At 48.2% G+C, this 27,848-nt stretch overlaps 1 protein-coding gene across 2 annotated transcripts; it reads left to right on the top strand.

Moving 5' to 3' along the window:
• The first annotated feature begins 4 nt into the window (after positions 1–4).
• LOC116951116 (protein Wnt-7b-like) lies at positions 5–27,768 on the top strand. 2 transcript variants are annotated; one of them, XM_032969529.2, is made up of 4 exons: positions 5–806; positions 16,056–16,282; positions 20,273–20,544; positions 24,310–27,768. In XM_032969529.2, the coding sequence occupies exons 1-4, from the start codon at positions 736–738 to the stop codon at positions 24,787–24,789; spliced, it is 1,050 nt and encodes a 349-aa protein (XP_032825420.1). In that variant the 5' UTR covers positions 5–735; the 3' UTR covers positions 24,790–27,768. The 2 variants fall into 2 exon arrangements, with proteins under 2 accessions (XP_032825420.1, XP_032825421.1); XM_032969530.2 differs by lacking the exon at positions 5–806 and adding an exon at positions 817–1,679.
• Positions 27,769–27,848: the final 80 nt, after the last annotated feature.

Below are 27,848 nucleotides of genomic sequence, written 5' to 3' on the forward strand. Positions count from 1 at the left end.
GATCGTCTGTGCGCTACACATTCCCTGCGGTGCACACGCCCGTACAACATTGACTGCGGTACAGCCGTGCGCGCATCAAAGTAAAAGCCGGTGTCTATCTCCGCGAGCGCGCCACGTGTGCGTGACTTGGAGTAGCCCTACACGGGGAGGGGACTCGGAACGATGGGATAGCTGGATACCCAAGGGAGAGTTACTCTAAACAAGCGCGAATACTCGGGCCGTGCTGGGCGCTTTGATCGGGCGAGTGTGAAGCTACGAGATAAAATACCCGAAGTCTACCATCATCGATGCTCACACCGAGTCTCATCGAAGCTGTGTCCGTCTCCTGCCTGTGCGTGGAATTCATGACGCCTCGCATTCATGAAATGCATACAGATGAAGAGGGAAGAGCGGCGATTTATCCGTCAATTATAAAAACACCACCGTACTTTCCCTCCCTCTCTCCCTCTTTTCTCCCTCTCTTCTGGCTCCGCGTCTTCCCTTGTTTATTAATTTTCCTCCTTTACACGACTGGTTGCATCGTGGACCGGATTGACATTTCGTAGAGAACTCTTCTGCATGGAAGAGAAGGCGAGGCCCGGGGATTAGACTGCCCTTGGTTATTATTAACAAGTGCCTCTAAACAACAACAGCAGCAGCAGCACCCGCAACAGCAGCATTAGCAGCAGCAGCGGCAAGTGACTGCGCACTTCGCTGTACATTCGTATACACCGCTCCACACAGACGTTCATCATCATGTGCTTGCGGATGTTACATTGGATGCTACACATTCTGCCTTGCATTGGAGTCATCTACCTAAGCATTGGGTGAGTTGTTTTTTTATCGCAAATACAGAAATGTGCACACAGTTGACGCGATGGACGAACTCGGGACACTGCTTACGAATCGCATACAGTTGTGGATGTTAGTACTGTAGTGCGCCGCATTTTTATATATAAAGCCATGGTCAATCCACTGCTGGATGAAGGCCTCCAAAAGCCGACTTGCCAGCGCCCACGATAAGATAACTCTAGAAAAACACGGGGTGCACAGTTCGGGCAGAACCACCATATGAATGAACTTATCCATGTACAATCGTTGACAATGCGTGTATAGCTCGCACATGTACCGTGATCGTCGTGGTGTACATGTCTCTCCACGTGTGTGGATGGTAGAACGAGGAATGTTTTGTAATACATATACGTGCTACGACTTGGTCACGATCACATGTGTCGTGTGCGTGCGTAACATAAGCACAACGTGTACGTAACACGCGCTATATTATTTTTATACCGAGGAGAGCTAAAGTCTAACTGTTGAAGCGTACAAAGGGGGGCTCCAGATCTGATAAGCAAGCAAATAGTGCGCGTGCTGAAAAGTTTAGTTTAAAAAAACACATATACAGTGGCTTATAATAACAGCCCTCGCGCAAGGCATTTAACAAGGTTGACTGGCTAGATCCCAAAATCTCTTGCCGCTCTCATTATCAATCTTCGTAGAGAAACCACGAGTCATTGCAATTACGAGTCACTGTAAATTGTAAATGACTCGTAATTGCTCCAATGAAACGCACCTGTGCAAACGCGCGTGCGAATACGCGTCTGTCTTCAGCCGCATCCTGTGAAGTTATCGGGACACAACTCGATTGATAGGACCCATTGGCGCTCGTCGGCGAAGTGGAGAGCGATGGGCAACTGCGTGTAAGCATCCATCGTCGTTATCACCACCATCATCGTCTTTATTATCGAAAGCTTTGAATAATTTGCGTTCGGAATGGATTTACCGGATGCTCTGCATTTCGAGTGGATGCGTAATTTGTATTTGTACGTGATTCGTCCGTATCGATTTTGCGTAATGTGAATATTCGTGCGATTAAGAATATAAACATATTCCGTACAGGAATAGGTTTTACCCTTTTAACTGGCACAAAAACTGACACCTTTATTCAAGGCATCATCTTTGCAATAACCACAACACAAGCAGTCAAAATGCAAGCAAAAAAGACAACTCTAATAATAATGTCTTTTTTGTTTGCATTTTGACTGCTTGTGTTGTGGTTATTGCAAACATGATGCCTTGAATAAAGGTGTCAGTTTTTGTGCCAGTTAAAAGGGTAAAACCTATTCCTAAATCTTGTTTCTGGCAAAGGAGGTCTCATAATATTCCGTACAGTTAGAAACTGCGCAAAGATAATAACGCTCTATATATTTTCACGTTGAATTGTTTTAATTAGTAGATTAACTGCAACATGTTGATACCATCTATTAATCATACAATATGGTAATCCACTGCTGATGAGACCCTGAAAGTCGAATCCGGTCCAGAGTTTGCTTGCTTAAAATGCAGGCTGCTTGTAGATAATATATTTGTCTTAAGAGCCAATCAGCCGATGGACTTAAAACACATTTTTATTCTTACGTGGAGAGACACAGCTGAGTTCTGCTTATATTTCCCTTTGAAATCGAACAGCTTTTTAAAATATTACATGCACATATTAAACAATAACTGGCATCATTTACATTTTTCAACAATATACCTATTTTTTTTGTTACATCGCCAAAGTGAGACGCGTATCTAGAACGTCTGCAATAGTTGGTATGACAGCGCATTCGCAGACTACTGTGCACACGATCGGCTGTTTACATCAAACTCATAAAAACTAGTTAAACTAGATCGCTCATAAATACGCCCGCAAAGCCAGTGCTCGGAAATTCTCCTAAGCTCCCCCTCACTCGCCCAACTCGCACTGCCACCCATCGCTTACGATACGTGCGAACAGGGACCCACCGTGAGATATAGGAGCAACGCTTAACAATGCTACACACGCGCACGCACGCGGTATCGTTCGTAATTGGTGTTGGGCACTTTGACTGGTTAGCGTCCACGAGAATTTGTGCGTGTGTGTGTATAGCGGAGCGGTAGTGTAGCAGTTGGTGCGCGCTTCGCTTCCGAATCCGGCGCCCCGAGTACGATTCCCCGCTCATGGCCAACACCAGTGACTATTATCTGAACCGGTCCTTGGGCCTCCCATAGGTCGACTCAGCCTCAAATGAGTACGTGATGCGATGTGTAAAATTAAAAAAAAACATTGCCACTCGGGAGAAAAGGCGGCCGGGCGTGGTACTGCCCACCCCCGAATGTGCCTTGCCGGCCTTCACATGTGCTACTCGCTAAAAGCAATTGCCTCAACAGTCCAATAAGGCTATACGGGGAATCTTTGTCTTTGTGTGTATCGAGTCGAGGTCTATTCGCACGACACTTGACACGCACACCATCTGATAAAGTCGCGCAACAAATTGCCCGTATGCTCAACGCGCAGCAACATCTTCCGAGACGGCCATGGCGAGGTTGCAAAGGGCTCCGATATTATTGAATGACAATGTCTTGATAAACACACACATCACGTCTCGTTGATATGAGCGCGCTACGCATGGATTGAAGCCCCCCCCCCTCCTCCCGCCTAATGCAAGGCGGGTAAGAGAGGTGCCTAGAGGTTTTCTCAGGCCTGGAGGGCGATTTCCCCAAACCACGGAGTCCTCGAAACTAACACGCATCTCGTCGCGTTCACGCAGCGCAACCTGAGCCCGTCGCACGCGCCGCGCGCGCCTGATGATTGGTAGTACGTGGGACTTCGCACACACGGGTACGCACGCAGGCATACGCGCATATGCCGAACGAGAGATCGCTATCCTCACTTGAGGCTGCGCTCTCCGCGGAGCGAGGCTTTTGTTTGACAATCATACGGCGCGCGCGGTGCGTGTGCGCGGCTGACGACTTAATTCGTGTTTTGAACGGGGAAGGCACGTGCAGAGGCTGCTGGCGGCGGTCCGAGGGGACTGGAGTTTGTGGGGAATCCCGCGGTTTGTAGAGAATCCCCGACCCAATTATCCGCGGCATATTTTTTTTTATTTATTATCAACGACATTTTTATTTTTTTCAGCGTGTAAGTGGAGTAAAATCTCGCGGACGATAGGGTCCGCTATAATGTTTCCCCCGCATCATCACGGAGTTCACCTGAATGCGATTCTGAGTGTGTGTCTGCGCGTGCACGTGTGTGTATGGTACGCGTACAGCTACGAGCCCCGGTGACCCGAGTTCAGTTCCCCCGCTCAATTTCCCGCTCATGGCCAACGCCACTGACGATTATCTGAACCGGTTCTGGGCCTCCCCTAGGTCGGCTCAGCCTCAAATGAGCACCTGGTGCGATGCGTAAACATCGCCACTGGGGAAACAAAAGCGGCCGAGCGTGGTGTTAGCCATCCAGCTCCCTCGTGTGCCGTGACGGCCTTCACAGGTGCTACTCGCTAACAGCACTTGCCCCAACAGTCCGTTAAGGCTACACAGTGGGACCTTTGTCTTTGGTATGTATATATTGATGTATGGATGTACGCGTGTGTGTGCAAGTATTCGTTTCAAAATGTTTGGGGAGTGTGTTGAAAGCACGCCCGGTGCGGTATGGCCCTGATACACATGTCTCGTATACATCCGTTGCCTCGGGCACACACACACACAGTCTATCTCTCAGCCGCATTCCCTTTAAAGTTGCGTAATTTAAAACGCTATTTAAGAAAAAAAATCTTGGGTGGAAAAAAACGATGATAAATCGCCTCCCTGCCAACTCTCGACGTATAATTATATTTGTATCTATAGCTGTGGGTGTACGTGTGTAGATTTTTTTTGTAAACATTCAATGCAGTGTATACGTACTTGCCTCTGCTTTCACCGTAAAACGGTCACGTGCGGTTATATTGTTCAGCAAGTGGGATAAATATATGGCAGACGAGTGTTCGATTCGGAGGAATAATTAATGTTGAATTAATCGTCCAAATAAAATGTATTTTATTTTGAATTACGTTATATTTGAACGGTAATCTTGCATGAAAAACACACACACATATATATATAAAAGAACACGGCTTTTTTTTTAGCAAATAGCATTGGTTCATCAATATATGCAACTTTGGAGCTAACGTTATAGAATAACGGTTACAATTTATATACCGATCATTCCATAGTGCATGCGTTGAGATTAAAACATTGTCAAATATTGGCTTTGGACCTAATGCAATGAAATGAAACATCACAGACAAAATGTTGGGCTGTAACAGCTGATCACAGCGATTGCTTTGAAGTCCTCCTGCATGTCGTACATATTGGTGATATAATCGAATTATAACCCAATTTATAGTCCGTTCATGATAGGCTGAAATGTATAGTTGCGATTAAGATTGCTTGCGTATCGATTGGAATATGTAACCTGCAGGGTAATCCCTTGAGATGGAACATTGTGTCTATCGATGTGTTATAGCGTGTCTGTAAATGTGTTGTTGTTGTGATATGTATTTATACTTTGTCGAATTATCAAGAAATAATTATGACTGCTCATGCAGCACACAGGCTTATACAGAATTATCTCAAATCAGTTGGGCTGCTCCCGTGCAGCACAAGCGGAATCATTGCAGCCACGGAATACAGCCTGTTAGGTTTACACCATGCATGTTAAAACGAGCAAATTGTTATACAATAAAGTATTTTTCCTAACGTTGATGGAAATGAAATCATATTTTATATTACTCTATCTAAACCTTGTGGTCGATGTCAAGTCACTTGCACACATAACTTGAATTATTCCAAGTGTTATGCAATTGCTACGTTAAAGTTGTGTATGTACTTGCGTGCGCACACACAGACACAAATTTACACGTGCATGCACATTTTGATTGCACCCACGCCTAGTCTATCCTCGCGTCAATGTCACGACTTTAACTTGATACATTTGTTAACACGCGAAAACACTCATTAAGGGAATTGGCCAAACATCTAAATGCAGGATGCTCCTGAAATATGGTCTTGAGACTCAGTAAGGCTTTCCTGGGTAATTCAAGGCCATTGTTATTATTTTCGGCTGCACATTAGGACAGGATATATGTTCAGAAATATTCAAAGTATATTTTTCATTGTATATTACAGAACATTACGTCATGATTCCCTTGTATATGTATAATATATACATCGTTATTTTGTATTTACATATATCTAAAGCGTGCACGCCGAGGAGATGCAGCGATGAAATCAGTTCGTGTGCAGGTCGTCGGTTGTGCAATTGCATTGAGTGATCGTGAGTTGTGGTCTTGGCTACTCGGGGAGGCTTTCATCCAGCAGTGGATTGACCGTGGCTGACGGTGATGGTGATTCATACCTATGGCACAGCACTGTTTGTGTCGTTTCAAGATGCTATCTATTCCCAACCTTGACGTGCCTTTATGCCTGTGCGTTTGCAAATGCTTTTTTTTTTACTCGCATAACGTTACACAACAAACCCGTCAGCTAACCCAAACCTATTTACAAAGGGCCTCCCAGAATTTAGTGGGCGATTGCCAGGGCTTCCCAGGTGTGCTGTAGACCCGCAGCTCTGGAGTATTGCTCAGAAAGATGGCAGTAGCAAGGACGTGTTGTGGTGGATTTTTCCCTACGTGTCAGCATCTCGGTGGCGAGATGTTAACTACCTCGACTGGTATACAGGAGGTCGTAGGTTCGATCCCGATGCCGACACTGACGCTTGTATATTTGGAGTTTGCATGTTCTCCCCGTGGTCGTGTGGATTTTTCTCAGTACCCTCTGGTTTCCCCCCCCCCTCCACCCGACATTTAGACTCAACATGCGTTTAGAGGATTTGTCAGCTATACATTTCCACACGATAAGCCACTTCTTTGAGCTATCATTTGTGATCACCAGGTCGCTTCTGACAGAGCCATATAGCTCAGTGGGCCCTGCCTCGTAAAATAAAAATTTTAAAGTTTTAACAGTAATCCTGAGACAAGGGCGATGTTCTATGACAACCTCTTGGTGCCTGGCAGTCATCCATACAAGGCACTTTCCAGGCTCAACGCTGCTTGGCCTCCGTGTTCTGACGATCCACTGCCCGTTTTGGTGGCTCGCCTTCAGCCCCCGAAATAAATAGACTGCAAGTTCATTTGCAGTCACTTTCTGACTCCGTGCCCCTACTGGACATCTATATATATAAAATAACATTTTAGCTCATCGTATTCCTCCAGTATGAATACATATTCTGGTTCTAATAGACAAGCGCTGTGTACGCATTTACAGGGTGCGTAAAACAAATGTTAACACGTATATGGGACTATCGTTTTTAATGGAAAAAGAACGGATAATACACTCTAACGTGAAAACAAATGTATGTTAGTAGCTTCAAAAAGTCAGCCTCCACTTGTTCGCCATCATTGTCAACACATGTCTGGAATCTTCTCCAGGTGGTTTCCAGAGCCCGGAGGCACATTACTCGTGGTATTGTTGCAAATTCTACGAAGTGTTAACATGTTTTTGAAGCACCCTGTATAATGATCAGCGCACTAGACTTATAATCCAGAGGTCGGTTTAACACGTGGTTTTTCGCGACCAATATGTAGAATCCAGAGGCCACTCGTTTGATTCGATCTCCGGACGTGGCAGTTTATACAACTGGAACATGATTTAATCTCCTACCTCCATTCAGGAGCAGGTCACGTGGGTCGGGGTAACGTGTGGATACTTCTAACCTCTCCCAAGGCACCTGACCCGTGTGGAGAAGTAGGCCAAATTAACCCACTAGAGGGGCTCTCTTAGAGCTCCTTCTGCTTGAGCAAATAATGTGGTGATGCTGTGCTGTCCGTGGTGCACAAATAGCAAAACAACTCAACACATGAGTCAATAACATTTGTTTTTGATGATAAAAACAATGTACATAATAGATGTTTAGGGCAATGGTCCTTCTTCACAGCACTTCATTGTGACTGAAGATTCTGGTCAACGTCTCCTCCGCCAGCCACGCGTGGTCTGAGCAAGCAATTGCAGGGGCTGCGCCTGTACACACACACACACAAAGACAAAACCCCCCGTGTAGCCCTAACAGACTGTACGGGCAAGTATTGTTAGCGAGCGCCTATTAAGGCCGACACGGTGGCACACGAAGGGGTGGATGACCAACACCACGCCCCGTCCGCCTTTGTTTCCCCAGCCGTGATGTTTTTACACACCGCACCAGGTGCTAATTTGAGGCTGAGTCAACCTAGGGGAGGCCCAGGACCGGTTCAGATATTCGTCACCAGCGTTGGCCATGAGCGGAAATCGAACTCGGGTCGCTGAGTTCGTAGCGCAACGCGCTAACCGCTACACCACCGCTCCCCACACACACACACCAGGCGCACACAAACAATGTGCACACGTATGCGCACAGCGTGTTCAGCTGTGAGATGATGAATGGATGCAGGCTGGGAAATGTGCTGCTGCTGCTGCTACGGCTACGGTCTCTGCTGTGCGTGTCGCGCGCACTTGTAGCGGCTTGTTGCGATGCGTCTGTAACCGCTGTAATCCCCATGGTGCGGAAAGCCACGGGCATGGCTCACGTCAGGGATCACCGCGCGCCCACTTCTCCCGCCCCCCCCGCCTCTCCTTTATCTGCTCAATCGAGAGATCAGGCGCACTCCGACTGAGCACGTCCCACCAGTCGGTGTTGAGAAAGCGGATCTCCGAAGCGAGTTGTTGTAGTCTTGTCTTTTTTTGCGTGTGTGTGTTTTTTAAAAAAAAGTCTTTTGAGCAGTGGCTATGCAATATAACATTTTCACAATTTAAGAATCTGTGATGTCATCCTGGAGTCAAAGAGCGGCCAACGTTGAAGTGAGAAAAAGGTTGCGAATAGAAGGCCTGATAATGCAGGCAGTGATGAGAAGGAAACTGGCACTATTTGGACACACATGTAGGATGTACAACAACACGAAAATTAAAAGTGTGTCGTTGGGAAAAATGGAAGGAACTGCAAGGAGAGGGCGACATAAGAGATTGGTGCAAGAGAAATATGTGGCACTGCTTGAGCATATTGGCACAAGACAGAGGAAAGTGGAAACAACAGACGACAAAATGTGCAGTGGATACCTACGGCCTATCGTTATAATTATATCATCCTTATCAGTTTCATCATTATTGACGATCGGAACTATCCCTTCATTTTTTATTTAAAGCTTTCGTGACTGCAGTAATTAATATTCTTAGCTCTTTCGGTAAAGTCACGTTGAAGGGAAACAATTAAATAATAAAATGTATATAAAACAATACAAATTCTCACGACGTTTCGACCATAACACAAACGGTCGTCATTGGCAAACCGACACACCTGATGACGACCGTTTGTGGCAAACCGACACACCTGATGACGACCGTTTGTGTTATGGTCGAAACGTCGTGAGAATTTTTATTGTTTTATATATTTTATTATTTTATTGTTTCCTTTCAACGTGACTTTACCGAAAGAGCTAAGAATATCCCTTCATTGTCATATTTGTTGACGAGTAGAAGATGTGTGTCGCCACAAATGTAATTGTGTTATCTTCCTCTGCCCCTGCACTTACTGCTTGACTGGGAAATTCCCTCCCATCGTCTCTTCTCCAAGGATCTTATAACCGTTGCTCATTCCCAGAAACATGTTTAACTCTGTTATCCAACACAACTTTGACGGTGCCGTTTGCTGCTGGCCACTTGGCATTCTGGACCTTTGGAACCGGGGTCGGCAACCTGCTGCTTCAGAGCCACATTCGGTGTCTCTTTAAGGACCACTTTGTGACTTGATTTAAGGACCATCGTTTCGTTTTCACATGCATTGCGGCTCTGGAAATATTGAGGGGTTTTTTACCGAATTAAAAAAAAAGATTGTTCTTGTTATTTTGGTTGCCGACCTCTGACCATGGGAGTTCAATTCACCATTGAAGTCCAGTTCATTATGGGAGTCCAGTTTACCATGGAAATCCCGTTGATCATGGGAGTCCAGTTTACTCTGGATGTCCAGTTTACCATGAGAGTCCAATTTACCAGGAAAGTCCAGTTTATCATGGGCAGTGTTCGACAACCTGCGGCTGTTCGAGGACTGCTTCGTGACGCCGCTATTTAGCAAGGACCGCCGTCTCGTGTTCACGTGCATTGTGGCTCTTGAAATATTGAGGGAGTTTTTTTGTTTGTTACCGAATTCGAAAAAAAATTATATTCTTGTTATATTGGTTGCTGACCCCCTGCCTTCCTTTGACCTACGGGGGGGGGGGGGAGTTGGGTTGGATCGCGATCAAACCCAAAACACCTGTATCATGGATGATATTGGTCGCGAAAGCCTACGTGTTAAACTGGTGATGAAGTGGGTGGCGCATTGAACTATGCACCTGACGAGCCGTCAGCGGCGACTGATGCCTGGTGAAGTAGGAACTTTTGGTCAGACGGCCACGTGAAGGACACAGGGTGAGAAGGCCTTCATCCAGCAGTAGATGTACAAAGAAACCGTGACATCACGGTATATATTATACACACTATGTACGAACGCATGTATCTATCACTGAACTAACCCACACGTGCCACAGACGTGAATAAAGTGTCCTCTCCCGGGTCTGTTTACATCACGCGGTTGCCACTGCACTGCTGTGCGATGACCCACCTGCCCGTGACGTTTCGGTCGTGAGGGATTGTTCGACCGTACGGTAACTTCACCACCTTGGTCGGTACAAGTCGCTTGGCCGCTGTAAATGTGCACGCGACGATAAACCACTTCGTTGAGCTATCATTTGTGGCCAAGTCGCTTCTGAAACAGCGCTACATAGCTCAGCGGGGCCTTGCCTCATAAAATAAACAAAAATATCTTAGTTTTGTTAGGAAGTGGGCAAAGGCGGGTTCAGATATCACTCGCCACTGATGTTATCCACGGCCGTGAATTGAACTCTGGGCGCGGGTTCACAGTCGCAGTGCGCCAATCGCTCCGTCACTACTCCATGGCACGACACGAGGCAGCGAGCGGCGTTAACGACTTAGACAGGGTTGGTGGTGGTGGTGCTGGTGGTGGTGCTGGTGGTGGTGCTGGTGGTGGTGCTGGTGGATGTTATCGATTTGTGCTCGAGAGTCTATTGCCGACGCAGTTTGATTTTGACAAAAGTCGCGCAGAACAGATGATGGCACCAGTTGTTGAGTTCCCCCTCTACACGGTGCTGTATTATATCCGGTTGGATGCCCGACTTTGAAATTTCCTCCCCCCATCGTCTCATTTTCCAGCGTTCTAATAACCTTCCCCAATGCAAGAAACGTATCAACGTTGTAGCTGTTGATTTCTTCCGAGTGCTGTTTGTTGCTGGGCATTCTGCGTTTTGGGCCTTTGGGCCCTGTGCTCCTCAACCAGCGTTATAACAACGCATTGTTTAATGTTGGGGATGCTATCCAGCACGTGAGTGCGTACACGTTTTGTTTGTTATCTTGCATCTACATTCACGTACAAATGTGTGCATTGTGTATTTCCTACAAAGTTGGATGTGTGTTTATATTACAACAGCTCATTACCGTAATAGTTGTATTAGTACAGAATTTTTTTCTTGACGATTGTGAATATATTTACCAACAGTTATCGATTCGCAATTCACACACACGCACACGCACTCTATCAATTATTTAGCAATGCTGCTACTGCATTGGCAGCGGTACAGGAGCACAAATAAACACAACTCGGCACGCATTACATGAGTACGGTATGTGTATTTAAAACAACAACAACTAAAACTCCGAGCTTCTGCACCGGCCACAATCATGGCAGTCGCACAAAGCAATGCTCATAACGCGACTGGGTGCAGCATTGTTGCTCAGTTGGAGCCATCGGTCATATTCATGATGTTCAGTTGGAGCCATCAGTCATACTCGGTTTGTTTGTTTGTTTGTTATTTAACACCAAACAAATCGTTGAGCCAAGATTCACAGCAACGTGTGTGCACTGATGCAAGAGCGGAGAGACGACACGAGCTTGAATTGTCATTTCTCGAAAACGCGGCGGGGTTGTTTTTTTTTCTCTCTCTCTCCCAAAATAGGCACTGGTCACGATCGTGGGTTATTCTTTTTGGTTCCCTGAGCTAACACCAAAACGAACGATGTAAATATTTATTTATATATCGGCTCTTCACAAGCGCGCCATGGGCTAAATGACGTGCTTGGCGAGCTCGTAGCGGCGACAATGCCACGAAACAGAAATGAGCGGGCGCTCAGTCGGCGTGGAGCATGGCATGCGTTGGTTTGCACCGAGTGAATGTTGGGGCTGGCTGCGATGGCAGTGGTACACACCGCGTGAATGTCGGGGCTGGCTGCGATGGCAGTGGTGCACACCGAGTGAATGTTGGGGCTGGCTGCGATGGCAGTGGTACACACCGCGTGAATGTCGGGGCTGGCTGCGATGGCAGTGGTGCACACCGAGTGAATGTTGGGGCTGACTGCGATGGCAGTGGTACACACCGAGTGAATGTTGGGGCTAGCTGCGATGGCAGTGGTGGGCACCTAGTGAATGTTGGAGCTGAATGCGATGGCAGTGGTGGGCACCGAGTGAATGTTGGGGCTGGCTGCGATGGCAGTGGTGGGCACCGAGTGAATGTTGGGGCTGGCTGCGATGGCAGTGGTGCACACCGAGTGAATGTTGGGGCTGGCTGCGATGGCAGTGGTGCACACCGAGTGAATGTTGGGGCTGGCTGCGATGGCAGTGGTGCACACCGAGTGGATGTTGGGGCTGGCTGCGATGGCAGTGGTGGGCACTGAGTGAATGTTGGGGCTGGATGCGATGGCAGTGGTGCACACCGAGTGGATGTTGGGGCTGGCTGCAATGGCAGTGGTGCGCACCGAGTGGATGTTGGGGCTGACTGCGATGGCAGTGGTGCCCATCGAGTGAACGTTGGGGCTGGCTGCAATGGCAGTGGTACACACCGAGTGAATGTTGGGGCTGAATGCGAAGGCAGTGGTGCCCATCGAGTGAACGTTGGGGCTGGCTGCGATGGGAGTAGTGGGCACCGAGTGAATGTTGGGGCTGGCTGCAATGGCAGTGGTGGGCACCGAGTGAATGTTGGGGCTGGATGCGATGGCAGTGGTGGGCACCGAGTGAATGTTGGGGCTGACTGCGATGGCAGTGGTACACACCGAGTGAATGTTGGGGCTAGCTGCGATGGCAGTGGTGCACACCGAGTGAATGTTGGGGCTGACTGCGATGGCAGTGGTACACACCGAGTGAATGTTGGGGCTGGCTGCGATGGCAGTGGTGGGCACCGAGTGAATGTTGGGGCTGGCTGCGATGGGAGTAGTGGGCACCGAGTGAATGTTGGGGCTGGCTGCAATGGCAGTGGTACACACCGAGTGAATGTTGGGGCTGGCTGCGATGGCAGTGGTACACACCGCGTGAATGTTGGGGCTGGCTGCGATGGCAGTGGTGCGCACCGTATGAATGTTGGGGCTAGATGCGATGGGAGTAGTGGGCACCGAGTGAATGTTGGGGCTGGCTGCGATGACAGTGGTGTACACCGAGTGAATGTTTGGGCTGGCTGCGATGACAGTGGTGTACACCGAGTGAATGTTTGGGCTGGCTGCGATGACAGTGGTGTACACCAAGTGAATGTTTGGGCTGGCTGCAATGGCAGTGGTGCGCACCGCGCGAATAACGAAAACGAACTCGACACAATCGGCAGACATCACCGCGTCGAACGGGAAAGAACTGATAAACCGTGGAGGTCTCTCTGCGTTTAAACAACACATTTCCCCTGCCTGTATTCTGAATGAAAACGTTGGGAAGTGCACCTTCCGATGTGTTTGTAATGTGAGGCGAGATGAAAGCTGGGGGGGAGGGGGGGGTGCGTCTAACTTTCCGATGAGTCTTATAATGCGAAGGGGCATACAGCCGTACCCGATGATATAGAGCCCTCCCTCTAGGAAGCCATGACTCCCGCAGGTGTTGCTAATCTCGGCTGAGCAATTACGAAAGTATCCACAACACAAAGGAATGCGGCGTGAGTTTTTTGTTTGTATTTTACCTTGGTCCTAATGATAGTAATAATTCCGTCACAATGCTGCTGCTGCTGTTCAGGTTGGGGCATTCATCCGCACATCAGGGTGGCTGTGTAATTGTACGTTATGCGCCCGTGCCAAGTATCACACTCGGTAATGGCAGGTAATGTAACATCATTGGATTCCGCGATGAAAGGAGAGCATTTTTAATGAAGTTGAATAATAATATCGTTACGGGAGGAGCGGTGACGCAGCGGTTAGCGCATCTCGGCTATGAAACCTCCCGGCGCCCCCTACTGAGTTCGATTCCGGGCCACGGCTAACATCAGTGGCGTTGAGAGCATTTGGCTGCTATACATTTCCGCATGATGAGCCATGTCATTGAACTATTATTTGTGGCCAGTTGGCTTCTGAAAAAGAGCTATATAGTTCAGTTGGCCTTAGCCGGTAAAATAAAAGAAAATTGTTTAGTTTTAGAGGGCGATTTCCCCCTCCCCACGTTTATCAACAAGCACTGACCAACGTGGTGAAGTATGGTCAAATAACCTCTCTGACCGACACGAAGTGGGGGAGGGAGGCCATCATCTTTAAAATGTGCGCTACTCGCTGTGCGGTTCGCTCACACTGCCACAGTCTATGTTCTTATAGAGCACCCTCTTTTAAAAGGTAATTTACCGTGAACTGTGTATTAAAAACCTAGTCGCATTTTAAATTAACGCTCGCAAACGTGCTGGAAGGCATCTGGTTATATGTTTACAAATGTAAACGCGGTGAAATGTAACTATATAGTATTGGTGATAACACACGTGAAGAAACATTGAGTTATTTCATCAAAATCGACTAATGTAAAAAAAAATGTTTTAACGTATTTTGCTTATGTCTGCCTTAGAAACACCCATTTGACTTTGGATTTATAATTTCTTCAAAGTAAGACGTTCTGTTATATGAAAATACAATGCGGTCTAGAAAGTGTATTTCTAAAAATAAATGAGACCAAGATGTATAGGGTATACATCTTTAAACTTATATTTATTTATCAATTAGATGTGTTACTCTGTAAACAGTGATTTAACATAATATACTGCACAGAGGTATTACATTACTATAAATAAATACATTATATTGCACTGTAACAAAAAAATATATATATTTGTTCCTGGGTAGTAAGTGTTATTTTCTAATTGCTTATGCCTCAAAAGTACAGAAAATGGCTATTATTCCCTACAAACTTTGCTTTTGTGACCAGGACAGTGATATTTTGAAATGTACCTATTTTCAATGAGAAAACGTGGTGTGCATTTGTGTCATTCCTTCACATAAAGTCCTGGTCACAAAAGCAAAGTTTGTGGGGAATAATAATAATAGCCATTTTCTATACTTTTGAGGCATAAGCAATTAGAAAATAACACTTACTACCCAGGAACAAAAATCGTGTTATATAGTGTTATCATTCAGTTATAGAATAAAGCACAGTCCCAACAATGACTACATTGTATTTTTTTTGCAATCCTCTCAAATGTGACTTGATGTATGAATGCGTTGAATGTACTTAATCGCCATCGTTGTGTGTTACTTTCCAGCAGCCGTGTGCACAAATACGGTCCTATCTCACATGGTGGGGATGATTGTGAGTGAGTGATGGACATTTTTGTGATGTTTTAGAAAGCGCGAGAGAGCCAAAACTTCGTACAAATATTGTCGCATCTATGCCTATAACTAGAATACAAAACTGACAAACTGAATGATGGCCTATAGGGTTTACTGATTTCACTCGTAACATTGCTTAAGGTCTCATGCAAAATACCAACAGATACATTGTCTCTATCGTCAGTAAACCACAGCAATCTACCTCCCATGGAGTGTGATAGAAATAATGAAAAGCCCACTAATAAGTTAATATTTATTTAATATTGTGCTTGCACATGCGTTCAGGTCACAGAGCGCACGTACGCATTGCACAGTTTGTACTTGTGTACCAACGCGCGTTGTACTGAGCGTTGTACCAACAGCAAAACAAAATCTCAGACAATCCAAGAAAACCACAACCAAGAAACCGATTGTCGGAATAGCCCAACCATGTTACCATCTCATGGGTGGTCTCCGGATGACGCGTAGAATTTGGCAAGTTATTCCACGGGGACCTGGACTCATTTAAATTTTGTTTCTCAATATGCCACTCATCCCCTGCTCCCCAATCATCCCTGTCCCCTCCTCTCTCTCCCCTCTCTCCATCCACCATCGCCCACCTGCAGGGCGCTGTCGTCCGTGGTCGCGCTGGGTGCCAACATCATCTGCAACAAGATCCCGGGTCTGGCCCCGCGGCAGCGAGCGTTGTGCCAAAGCCGGCCCGATGTCATCATCGTCATCGGGGAGGGCGCGCAGTTGGGCATCAGCGAGTGCCAGTACCAGTTCCGCTTCGGTCGCTGGAACTGCACGGCGCTGGGTGAACGTACTGTGTTCGGGCAAGAGCTCAAAGTAGGTAAGTCGCCTCGCTACAGCGGCACGCCCCGACACACGCGGTCCACACAGTCCACGCGGCGGTGCGTGGCTCACGCACGCAGTAGTGTCAGTTACACACGCGGTCCGTATGTCTCATCACAGTCCCCCTACAACCACATAGACTGTTGGCTATACTCGCAGTCTGCCAGCACACCCAGTCAGCCTGTCTCACAGTACACCAGTCACCTAGCCCTGTTGGCTATGCGCACAGTCCACCGGCTACACAACTCGCCCGTCTTGCAGGCCATCGGCCTCGATCATCTATCGACACGGTCCACCAGCTACCCAGACCACAGCCTAAACCCGCCAGCTACATAATCAATTGGGCTGCACAATCCAGCTGCCTCACAGCTCCGCTAGCAACATAGTCTATTACTTATGCTCAGAGTCTACTCGCTATAGTCTACCAACCTCAAGATGCATCGGAGACACAGTCCACCAGTTGGAAAGGCCTAATAGCTATACGGTCCACCCACTTCACAGTTGAGAGTTCACCAGCGATACAGTCGACCCAATACACCAGACATACCACCAACCGCACACATGGTTCACAAAGCTACAAAATGCTGCTTTTTGCACGGTCTAGCTTCGAAGTTCACCAGCTAGACGGTCAATCGATTACAGAGCCAACCTTCTAAACAACAAAGCTGCTTGACAGATCATCGGTTATTCTCCAACAGTGGCCCTTAATCTTTACTGCAGCCTTTGCATCCGTTCGGTTTTTAATCGTAAAAAAAAAAAATCATAACGTTAATAAATAATACATAGGTTTGATGAAATAAAGTAGTTGTACTTACGTGTTCCCGTGCTTAATTTGTGTTTCGACTATTTATCTAAGAACAAGTCTGTCCATGTCTCGCACCCCCAGAGAGGGCATCTCACACCCACAGGGGATGCGTGCACCCCAGGTTAAGAACCACCGTTCTACACAGTCCAGCAATATGCGCCCAATGCGCGCACAACGCACAGTGACCATTGACATGCCATGCAGTGCGTCACACTTCACAGGGTGACGATTTTCCCCCTCATCACTTCGTCAGCAGCGCTTATCATCTGGACGGTAAACGTTGACGGGCATCCGTTGATCGGTTGTTGTGGAAAAAAATGGGGGCTATGAGTTTGTGGCCGGGGAAAAAAAAAAAAATCCCTGAATTGCCCCATCAATCACGTGACAGCTGAGGGGTGAGGGCCTGGTTTGAGCTCGTTGGCACTGTGTCCGCGTCGCGCCCTCTTTGAAGAAACTTTTCAATATAATGTTTCGTTTTTTGCGAGCATCAGCACGATTCGATTTAAGATTATTATTTTTTTTACAACCGTGTTATGAATGTCCGCGTGAATTCGAATAGTTTTGGTATCTCTCACAATCATATTTCCCTCAATCCACCAATTAAATTTTGGATGGTAGTAGCACAAATATTCAAAGAGGTTTTAAAATATATATGTATTTAGTATCTTGCATGTCCCGGCACTTTTGACAAAGCCTTGGAGTCAATCAACCTCGGCGTGTTTCCAAAATGCTCGTTTAAAACAATATTCTTGTGCCAAACTGATGTGGCATTTTGCTCACTACCAGAGGCGTTTGTCATTATTCCCGCCACTTCATGTGAAGGTGAGTGCGCGGTGGTGGTGGGGGGAGGCTTCTCTTGACCTTAGCTATAACCTTAGGTCTTGACCTTCAGTGTGATTATGGGATAAGTGGCCCCAGACAGATCGCTGGTTCACAGCATTCTTTCTGCTGATGCTGTTAAGTGCTAAAGGTCATAGGTCAACGTGGAAAATCGGAATCTTGATTGAGACTGTGGAGGAGGAATCCGATGAGCTACGAAGCTCTGTTGTTTTTTTGTTTACAGATGTCCAGTAAGGACAAAAGGAGACCAATAAACTCAAGCAGAACATAGCAAATGCAATGCAGAAGAATGTTTGCAATCGGTTAATATTGCCCGCAGGGACACGCATTAAACATATCGACAATGACGGATAAAATGGAACAAAAGGTGAAAAGGATGGAAAGGCTCATGTTTGCAATCGTCCTGACAGGTGTAAATTAGAACACGTGGAACAGGAAACACCCGCGAATTAGAGACATCGTTTTGAACGTTAGGGAAAGCGACGAGGCCTTGGGCAGGAGGGGTTTGCTCGAAGGGACAATGAACACCGATCGAGGCTGTTAACAGAATGGAAACTGTCTTCACGCAAACTCCGGTCGTCCTGACAGCGGCTTTTGGCTATCCATCGAACAAAGACGGTTACCGCATCGCGTGCTTTCAGATGCGCTTCTGCGGCTGTCTGAAATGTACTTCCTTCCGATATTAGGAAGCCACTGGAGCTATGCGCTTTATAATCTAGAATGAAAATGTATTTCTTTTAGAACTGCTTTTTGTTTTTAGTTTGTCGTCTTTACCCGCACCTCCGATTAGCACTGTTGGCTACGTGCGGTGCGAAAGACGTTCAACATGCACACAATCCGAAGGAGAGGTTGACCTCTGTAGGGATGGAGCGAGCGATGAGAAGTTTATGCTTCGGAATGACATGGATTGTGGGTTGTCGCTGAACCGTGAGCGATGCTGACAAGGTGGGACAACCTTCATCCAGCAGTTGATAGACCATGACGTATGATGATGATGGTGGTTATGATGATGACCACCATCGGATTGAAGAGATGTCATCGCATTTGGGGGCATGAGCCGTGGAGGAGATCACAACGGGTCGAATGCAGGTTAGGAGGACCTGAAAATGTGATTTAAAAATTAGTGACCTTAAAAAGATACCGCAGAGTCAACGAAATCATACGCGTGCGGTGATGTCATACATGTCTGTTAATCTCAGTAATGTCAGATACGTCCAACGATGTCACAAATGTTCAACATTCAATTTTTCGTTTATTTTTTATTCTTTGGTATTTGAGCATCGCTGGCCATCCAGAATCTATTTTCCATCGCGAGTCGTGCCGGTGGTGCTGGGGAGTCCTCCTACAGTTGCCGCCCCCCGTGTGGTGGTGGTGGTGCCCCCTCCCCTCCCCCCACAATGCTGTTTTCCAGGGAATTTCGTCTGTCGCAAATGTCATCCCCCTCCCCCACTGATACGCGTCTCCTATCGCCCGTGTCACCTCTGACCCCTCCGACCTTTCCAACCTTTCCAACCTCTCCGACCCCTCAAACACCTGCTGACCACTCTGACCCCTCCAACCCCTCCCAACCCCTCTGACCCCTACCGTCCTCTACCGACCCCTACCGTCCCTTCCGACCCCTACCAACCCCTACCGTCCCCTCCGACCCCTACCGACCCCTCCGACCCCTCCGACCCCTCCGACCCCTACCGTCCCCTCCGACCCCTCCGACCCCTACCGTCCTCTACCGACCCCTACCGACCCCTCCGACCCCTACCGTCCCCTCCTACCCCTACCGACCCTACCGTCCTCTACCGACCCCTACCAACCCCTAACCGTCCCCTCCGACCCCTCCGACCCCTCCGACCCCTCCGACCCCTCCGACCCCTACCGTCCTCTACCGACCCCTACCGTCCCCTCCGACCCCTCCGACCCCTACCGTCCTCTACCGACCCCTCCGACCCCTCCGACCCCTCCGACCCCTACCGTCCCCTCCGACCCCTCCGACCCCTACCGTCCCCTCCGACCCCTCCGACCCCTACCGTCCCCTCCGACCCCTACCGTCCTCTACCGACCCCTACCGACCCCTACCGACCCCTCCGACCCCTACCGTCCCCTCCGACCCCTCCGACCCCTACCGTCCCCTCCGACCCCTCCGACCCCTACCGTCCCCTCCGACCCCTACCGTCCTCTACCGACCCCTACCGACCCCTACCGACCCCTCCGACCCCTACCGTCCCCTCCTACCCCTACCGACCCTACCGTCCTCTACCGACCCCTACCGACCCCTCCCGTCCCCTCCGACCCCTCCGACCCCTACCGACCCCTACCGACCCCTACCGACCCCTACCGACCCCTCCAAAGGCAGCCGAGAGGCGGCGTTCGCGCACGCGGTGGCGTCGGCGGGCGTGGCGCACGCCATCACGACGGCGTGCAGCCAGGGCAACCTGAGCGAGTGTGGCTGCGACCGCGCGCGCCAGGGCTCGTACAACGCGCGCGAGGGCTGGCGCTGGGGCGGCTGCTCGGCGGACGTCCGCCACGGCCTCGAGCTGTCGCGCCTCTTCGTGGACGCTCGCGAGGTGCGCCAGAGCGCTCGCACGCTCATGAACCTGCACAACAATCGCGTGGGACGCAAGGTGAGCGCCAGACGGCCGCTCACGGTCGTCACTTCGGCGGCCCAGCGAGCGCTCGCTCCCCCCACCCCCTGCCCCACTCGCACCCCCACCCCCTGCCCCACTCGCCCCCCCTCCTGCCCCACTCGCTCCCCACCCCCTGCACCACTGGCCCCACCACAGACGCCCCTCCCCCCCCCCCCCCCCCCACACACTCACAGCCCGCTCTACACCCCTCCACATGAGCAAGTCGAGTGAAAGCTGTGTCCTGTTCGAAGGAGCATTGGAATGTAAAAATTCCACATTCCTATGGCAGGGGGCAAGTCTGTCGATAGGAAAACCACTGTTGACTTCGCTACAAAGCAGTACTCATTTGATCGAACCGGAGAGATGAGGGGCTGAGTCAACCCCCCCACCCCCCACCCCCAAATCAGGATTTCAACTCGTGACATTCCGATGGCAGGGAATCCAATGGCCAGTGACTTAACGTCATGGGGCGCATGGCCACACAAAGTCTGTCACTTTGAAATGGACAACCAACAAAAGCGGTCTCCCTGGATGGTCGCACCTTCTTCAGCTGTAGGATGTAGAATATCCAGGAGACCAGAGGATCCTGGGATTAACCCCTCCTCCTCCCCCCCGCACCCACCAACTCGGACGGGAGGTTTGCACCAGGCGCCTGTTGGGTGCGAAGCGTTGTCTGTTGGAACGCCCTGCGAGCAACGAGCCGAGGGTCGGAGAGTTTCACAAGGGAGATGAGCAGACGGACAGGAACACGGGGGGCGTTGATAGCCACGCCGAGCCAATAACCTCCAAACGAACTTATTGAACCCTCCGTCAATAAGTTGGGGGAGGTGGGGGCGTATGACCGGTGACTTTACTTCATGTGGGGCCCCTCCCCTGCCCACCTGAGGACGTCTCTTGAAGCGGAGCCCACGAGTTGAGTTTGTGTGGCCAGCTAACGAGAGGTCGAGAGGGGGAAAACCAGGATTCCGCCTCGTTTGCGAGAGTCGACACGAATCGACGAAGCCGACGAAAGAAATTAAAACGCCAAAAAAATATATGGCGATAAATAAATGAATAAATAACGTAGCGGAGCTAAAGCTGCGTTTCGAGAAGGAACGGAACACAAATCTACGTAACTATTAAATCAAATAAAATTTCCCGTAAAATTATGTTGTTCTTTTTTAAATCAAATTACGATGAAAACAATTACAAGCATCTTAGCAACACTAATCAGGGGGAATATATTCGATGTAATCGACCTGGAAACACTGTGCTTCTAATCTGAGTAAAGTGCAATCACTTTGCATCAAGGGCTCCTTCATGCACTGCCGAGGCTTACAAGATGCATACTAATGTGTGCTCACCCGCTTACGGGATTTGAGAGTTGTATTTGGCCACCAGTAAAGGAAAGCATTCCCCCCCCCACATCCCTGGCTTAGAATGACACCTCTGGATGAGCAGTTTGGACAAAAAACATCATCTAGTATGAAGCAGGCAAGACACTTCAATAAAATTCCCCAAATGTAATCCTAATCGGAGTCAAAAGTTTATTTGCCACCGAGTAAAGCCACAGAGAGCTAAGAAACATTTTTTTCAACGATGACTCGGCCAGTAGACAACATCACAGCATTCCACAATTACAGATAAAAAATAGAACAGAAGCAATTATGTTGCACAATCAAATAGTGCAGAATTGCAATGACGGGTCACTTGCAAAATGTGTCTTTCTCATCCCCGCCCTCGCAAGCCGAGCGAGCATTAGAGCGTTTTGGAACGTCACAGCTAAACAAAAAAATACTTTTCCATTTTACCTCGCAAAGATTGAAACACCGCAGGGGGTTACCGAATTTGACCGCACGCAGCTCTCTCGTTGACCCTTACCTCTAACCTTCCACTTTCAACGGGTCACTCCTCTTCCTCCCTTCCCTCCCTCCTCCTCCTCCGCTCCTTCCTCCGCCTGCCTTGTCACACCAACCCCTCCCAAACTCCATCTCAGACTCTCTCGCATTTCACAAGCAGATGAAACAGCAACATCACAGCTATGCAGACAGTTTGGGATTTGCAGGGTTAAAGATGGATTGTTTGAGAACCGAGAGAGAGGGGTTTTTTTTAAACCCCACCTGGTTGCACAGCTTCCCCCCACCCTTTGGTGCCCCTCCCGTGAGTGAGAGAGAGAGAGGGAGAGAAAATATTTAAGCCCGCGGACAATAAATACCAAGGCAGGTTTTCACAAGAGCGTGTCATTGTGCGTTTGTCGTAATGGTGTTATGGCAAAAATTAACCCACTTGCCACGAAAGCCCGCAAAGGGATGCACGCTTTGTTTTGTAAAATGACCCTCGAAGTGAGACGCTCCGTCATGGAGCAATCCTCTTGCGACGGCATCGTAAGTGGCCGCTTTAAAACCACGGCCGCGTAAGGTGGCCGTACGTTCTTGTGAAACACTTTAAAATGCTGAACTTTACACGATTTTAGTTTTTGACCAAATGCCTTAGTTTGATTCGCAGTGTTTTGCAATTGACGCAAATTTATATATCAGCTATATCTTCTCCGGTTATCATTGCATTGAGTTGGAGGCATATTGCTGTCAAATTTAAAACATTAATACCAACAACAAAAAGGTTAATACATTCATGTCGTCTGTGGCAATATTTTGAGAGCATCGATATTTTTTGATTCTTTTGAACCAGATTAATTAAAGCAAAAATCGACCTATTTTGTGATATCGTTCAGCTTAATTGGAAATGTATCAAGTCTGTGTTAGATGTCATAGAGAAGCATAGACGTGGAACATATTTGAGGTGTGCATGTTCTCCCAATGGTTGCGTGGATTTTTCTCCAGGTTCTTCGGTTTTTTCCCCCCAGATTTAGAATCACCGTCACGCGTTTAGAGTCTGTGGCTGCTCTGAATGTCCAGATGCTCATCCACTTCATTGGGCTATCTTTCGTGATAGCCAGGTCACTTCTGAACAAAAGCGTTATATGGCTCGATGGTCCTTACCTCGTCAAATAAAACACATTTTTAAAAATAGTTTATTGTGTCCGGGCCGTGCTGCATGCTGTTTGGCACGATGTCTGGCGGTTTTTGCCCCCACGTTCTGGGAACCAAATTCAGTGGTGATGTGTGAATGGACGGACAGAGAGAGCGCGTGCATAAACACTGATGACGAACGCTTGTGTTGCAATCGAAATGTCGTAGTTTTTTGTAAAAAAAAAATTCAACCTATCTCCGTGATTTTACCGAAAGGCACAGGATACTAAAAATAGCTTTACAAATAATAACAAAATGTATTAATCTGGAGTTGCATATTTTCAGCATTCATTACAACTACCGAAACTCTGATTTAGCACAGTTGATGCAAAATAAGTTCAACATACATACAGCTTTTCCATTCTAATTCATACGATATTCCAATACTTGCAATGAATCCCCATGTTGTGTCAGTTTTTGGGTGGTAATTTTACCTTGCTTCACCATGCCGGTTAGTGCAGGTTGGTAAAGGCACCTCTTGTTAGCTATAGCCAGGAATCAAACTCAGTCACCCAGTTCAGAGTTCAACGTGCTAACTTGCTGCGCCCACCACTGGCTTGAAAATCCAATCTTGCATTGGTGCAAGCGGTAAAACCGAATGGCCAGTACTTGCGACTTGTATTTGAACACGCTTCGCTCTTCACGCTCTGCCATAACCCACCTTCGGTGCCACGGAGGCACAGCGGTGCCACGTGTCTTTTTGGGGCGCTTGTTCGCAGAGGTTCCTTATCGCCGTTTCCACTCCACCGACCAGGTGCTGGAGGAGAAGATGAAGCTGGAGTGCAAGTGCCACGGCGTGTCGGGTTCGTGCACCACCAAGACGTGCTGGACGACGCTGCCCAAGTTCCGCGAGGTGGGCTACGCGCTCAAGGACAAGTACGAGCACACGGTGCACGTGGAGCCGGTGAGCGGCAGCCGTTACATGCGGCCGATGTTCCTCAAGGTGAAGAAGTCGCGCTCGTACCGCAAGCCGCTCGACACGGAGCTCGTGTTCACCGAGCGCTCGCCCAACTACTGCGAGGAGGACCCAGCGACGGGCAGCGCGGGCACGCGCGGCCGCCTCTGCAACCGCACGTCGCCGCACGCCGACGGCTGCGACCTTCTGTGCTGCGGCCGCGGCTACAACACGCACCAGTACACGCGCGCGTGGCAGTGCAACTGCAAGTTCCACTGGTGCTGCTACGTGCGCTGCAGCACGTGCAGCGAGAGGACAGAGGAGTACACGTGCAAGTGACGGAGGCGGCGGTCGGTCGGTCGGTCGGACGGTCGGTCGGTGATGCCCTCTTGAAACGATGGGGAGGGCAGTTTGTGTTTGTTTCGGTTTTTATTGCCGGCGTTAAGTGTTGAGCTCGTTTGATTTTACGTTTTTGTTTCTTGTGGTGGTGTTGTTTTTGTTGGCGTTCTTTTTGACAGTTTTTTTTTATTTTTACTTTTAGTTTATATTTTTTTTAAATGATTATAACGCGGGGTGAAATGGAAGTGTAATTTCCATGCCACGCGATTTGTGAGACGGTGGATTTATTAATGACAGATCCCATCGCCGTGAGCTTAAAGTGCCGATGGAGAGTGGGAAGATTTAATTGAGGACCGTCAAAGCAAATTTCCTTTTGTGAAAGAGGGCACAGTTTTAACCTCAATAGTTTAATTACTTCTGAAAATCCATTTACATGCAGAAGTAAAGTTAAACAAAAATGAAGTTAAACATGCTGCTGCTGCTGCGAAGCCTCCCACTTCACCTTTGCATGCAGTATATAAACATTAAATAACTTTTAAAAATTAAATATATTTTTACGTTAATTTTAACAAGTCTCCGCGAATAAGGTAAAAAAAAAACTTACTGTGGAGTAGTGTACTTTAAGTATAATTATTTTTGTTTTTATTTTCAGATTGAAATAAATCAATATATTATTGTTGCGAGAATTTAACGAACTTAAAAAAAAAGTTTAAATAATAGCAGCAATATACAGGGGAGGGGGGGGTGGAGCTCAATAGCTCTCCGAGTGTCTTGTTAAAACCTTTTCATAGACGATGTGTGAAGACCTTGGTCGTAACGTGCAGCACTGACAAACACAACAAACCAAGCTATGTGCAGTCTGTGCGTTTTTCGGTTCTCTGTGATGATTTGTGAGGGGGGGGGGGGGAGCGGGAAATCGGTGAATTTGAATCCTGAACACACAACGCCAGCTTTTTTTTCGTTTCCATACAGCTGATGCCGCAGAATATCTTGTTGCGTATCAACGTTTGAATGTGTTCCTCGTAACTAATTTATAGGGGGTTTGGCAAACAATAAATAAAAACCGCGAGCCTAAACGTTGACGGTACGCGCGACTCGTGGATAATATTCGCTTGCGTTTAGCATTTTAGGCAAAAGTACATTTCTCTCCCTTTTATTTATTTTGATTTTGTACGGACTTAACTATTAAACTGTAGGGAAGTCTTGCTTAGCAATGCATTTATTTGTATATTTTGCAAGAGAGTATTTTTATATGAATATTTTATTTATATTGCTGTGTTTTTTTTTGTTTGTTGTAAATGTAACTGCTGAGGGGAAAAGTTTATTTAGAACACTGACAGATTCATTGTTTTATGTTGCGGTACACGGTGTGCTCTCTCGACGCTTACATAGTAAACTGAACTGCACTAATTGTGAAGAAACACTGCAATACGTTGATACGATGGTCTTGGCCGCTTACAAAGGAATTGACGACGAGTGGCCTGCCCCCACAGAAGTGCGGATTGATTCGCGAGCCGGATTTTCATTCCAAATGTCGTCGGTGTGATCCCATCTTCCAGCGCGGTAGTTGAAACTCAAATCACCACCAACACCACCACCAACCTCTGTCCACCTGGCAATGTAAAAGAGAAGACCTGAGATCAACGCGTGGCGGTGGGGTCAAGTCTGGGGACGGCCACCTTTTCCAACACGTCTGGTCAACGTGGAAAGGTGGACCCAAATGCCCTTTAGAGTTTGCGCGAGCCGGGGAGGGCCTTGTGTCGGCGGTGGCGTGAGCGAGCAATTGCAGGGGCTGCACCTTTGCTCACATTTCCCTCGCCTGTCCCACGAAATCATTTCACTTCCTTTGGTTCAGAACCAGGTGACTGTGAAATAAAAGATGGATATTGTACGAATATGTAATACACTCCATGATTGACACGACATCACGAGGCTTTCATCCAGCAGCGGATTAAGAAAAACCTCCTGTGAATGACAATTAGTATGATCATCATTATAATTGTTTCCCATAACAAACAACAAATAAAGCGGGTGGAATCGTCATACCGTATATGTCGAGCGTAATAAAAAAAATAGATTTTTCTTCTTTAAGTCACGGCCATGAAGCCAACGATCGTTGACGTTGACGGCAGAGCGAGCGGCTCATCTGGGTCACAGTGGGCGGCCTAGGGCCCTTCGCTTAGCGGCTACAATGAGGGCGATTGATGGGCACGAGGTTTGTACAATCGGATCAGCCGGGCAGTGGACAGCACACCGAAGGGGGGGGGGGGAAACACCAAAGGTGAATTGTGTAGTGAACACAATAAGTAAGGCTGCAAGCAGGGGTTGGCCAACATTTTTAAAACTGGAGAGGAAGAATAGACAACGAATCCTGAAACGCCTTCATAACAAAACAAAAAAGGCCGGGTATACAGACCGACGGTTGAAAACCTGTGGTAGAACAAATTCAGTTATTTTGCGTTTGTCTCTTTTTTTTTTGGTCTAAGCACTATAGTTGTGGGAGTGCACGGAACTGTGGTCATATTGTCTGCCAGGCATGCGACACGTAGTCCATGGGGTGGGTGGGTGGGTTTGTCCTGCGGTTTATTTTATACATATGTTTTTTTTCTCACGAAAGCACGGTTTGGAGCTCAACCCGTACAAGCGGTGCGTTTCGGGACTAAAACGGCCACGGGACAGAAGCCCAACAAGCGGCGGCGGCCGCGGTGGTGGCAGGCGCGGGGGTGGTGGGGGGGGGGGTGGGTGGCGCGCACCGCCTTCGAATTGCTTGCACGGTGGTCGAGGCTGCCGTGGTCTCGTTGCACCATGAGTGAGGCCCCCCTGCCCGCCTCAAACCCTGGAATCGTCGCGCGAACGCCAAGGCAGGACGGGCGCAGTTCGTTTCGCCGGCCCAGCGTGGCTGCGTCGCTATCGGCGACACGAAGCAATTTTTTGCCTGCGCGCACAAACTTCCGCAGAGAATAAATGGCCATCACTGCAGTTTGTCGGGTCCGCTTTTGTCCGCGTTCAAAGAAAACAAAAAAACGATTAACGCGATTGTCTTGAAAAGGGTTGCCTGG

The sequence above is a fragment of the Petromyzon marinus genome, chromosome 42 (genome assembly GCF_048934315.1).
Source record: "Petromyzon marinus isolate PM22_M1 ecotype Great Lakes invasive population chromosome 42, UKy_Petmar_22M1.pri1.0, whole genome shotgun sequence".
NCBI lineage: Eukaryota > Metazoa > Chordata > Hyperoartia > Petromyzontiformes > Petromyzontidae > Petromyzon > Petromyzon marinus.

Coding starts and splice junctions, on each gene's coding strand:
- LOC116951116 (XM_032969529.2), top strand. CDS start 736: ATGTGCTTGCGGATGTTACATTGGATGCTACACATTCTGCCTTGCATT. Junction 807..16,055: donor GTCATCTACCTAAGCATTGG/GTGAGTTGTTTT, acceptor GCCCACCTGCAG/GGCGCTGTCGTCCGTGGTCG. Junction 20,545..24,309: donor ACAATCGCGTGGGACGCAAG/GTGAGCGCCAGA, acceptor TCCACCGACCAG/GTGCTGGAGGAGAAGATGAA.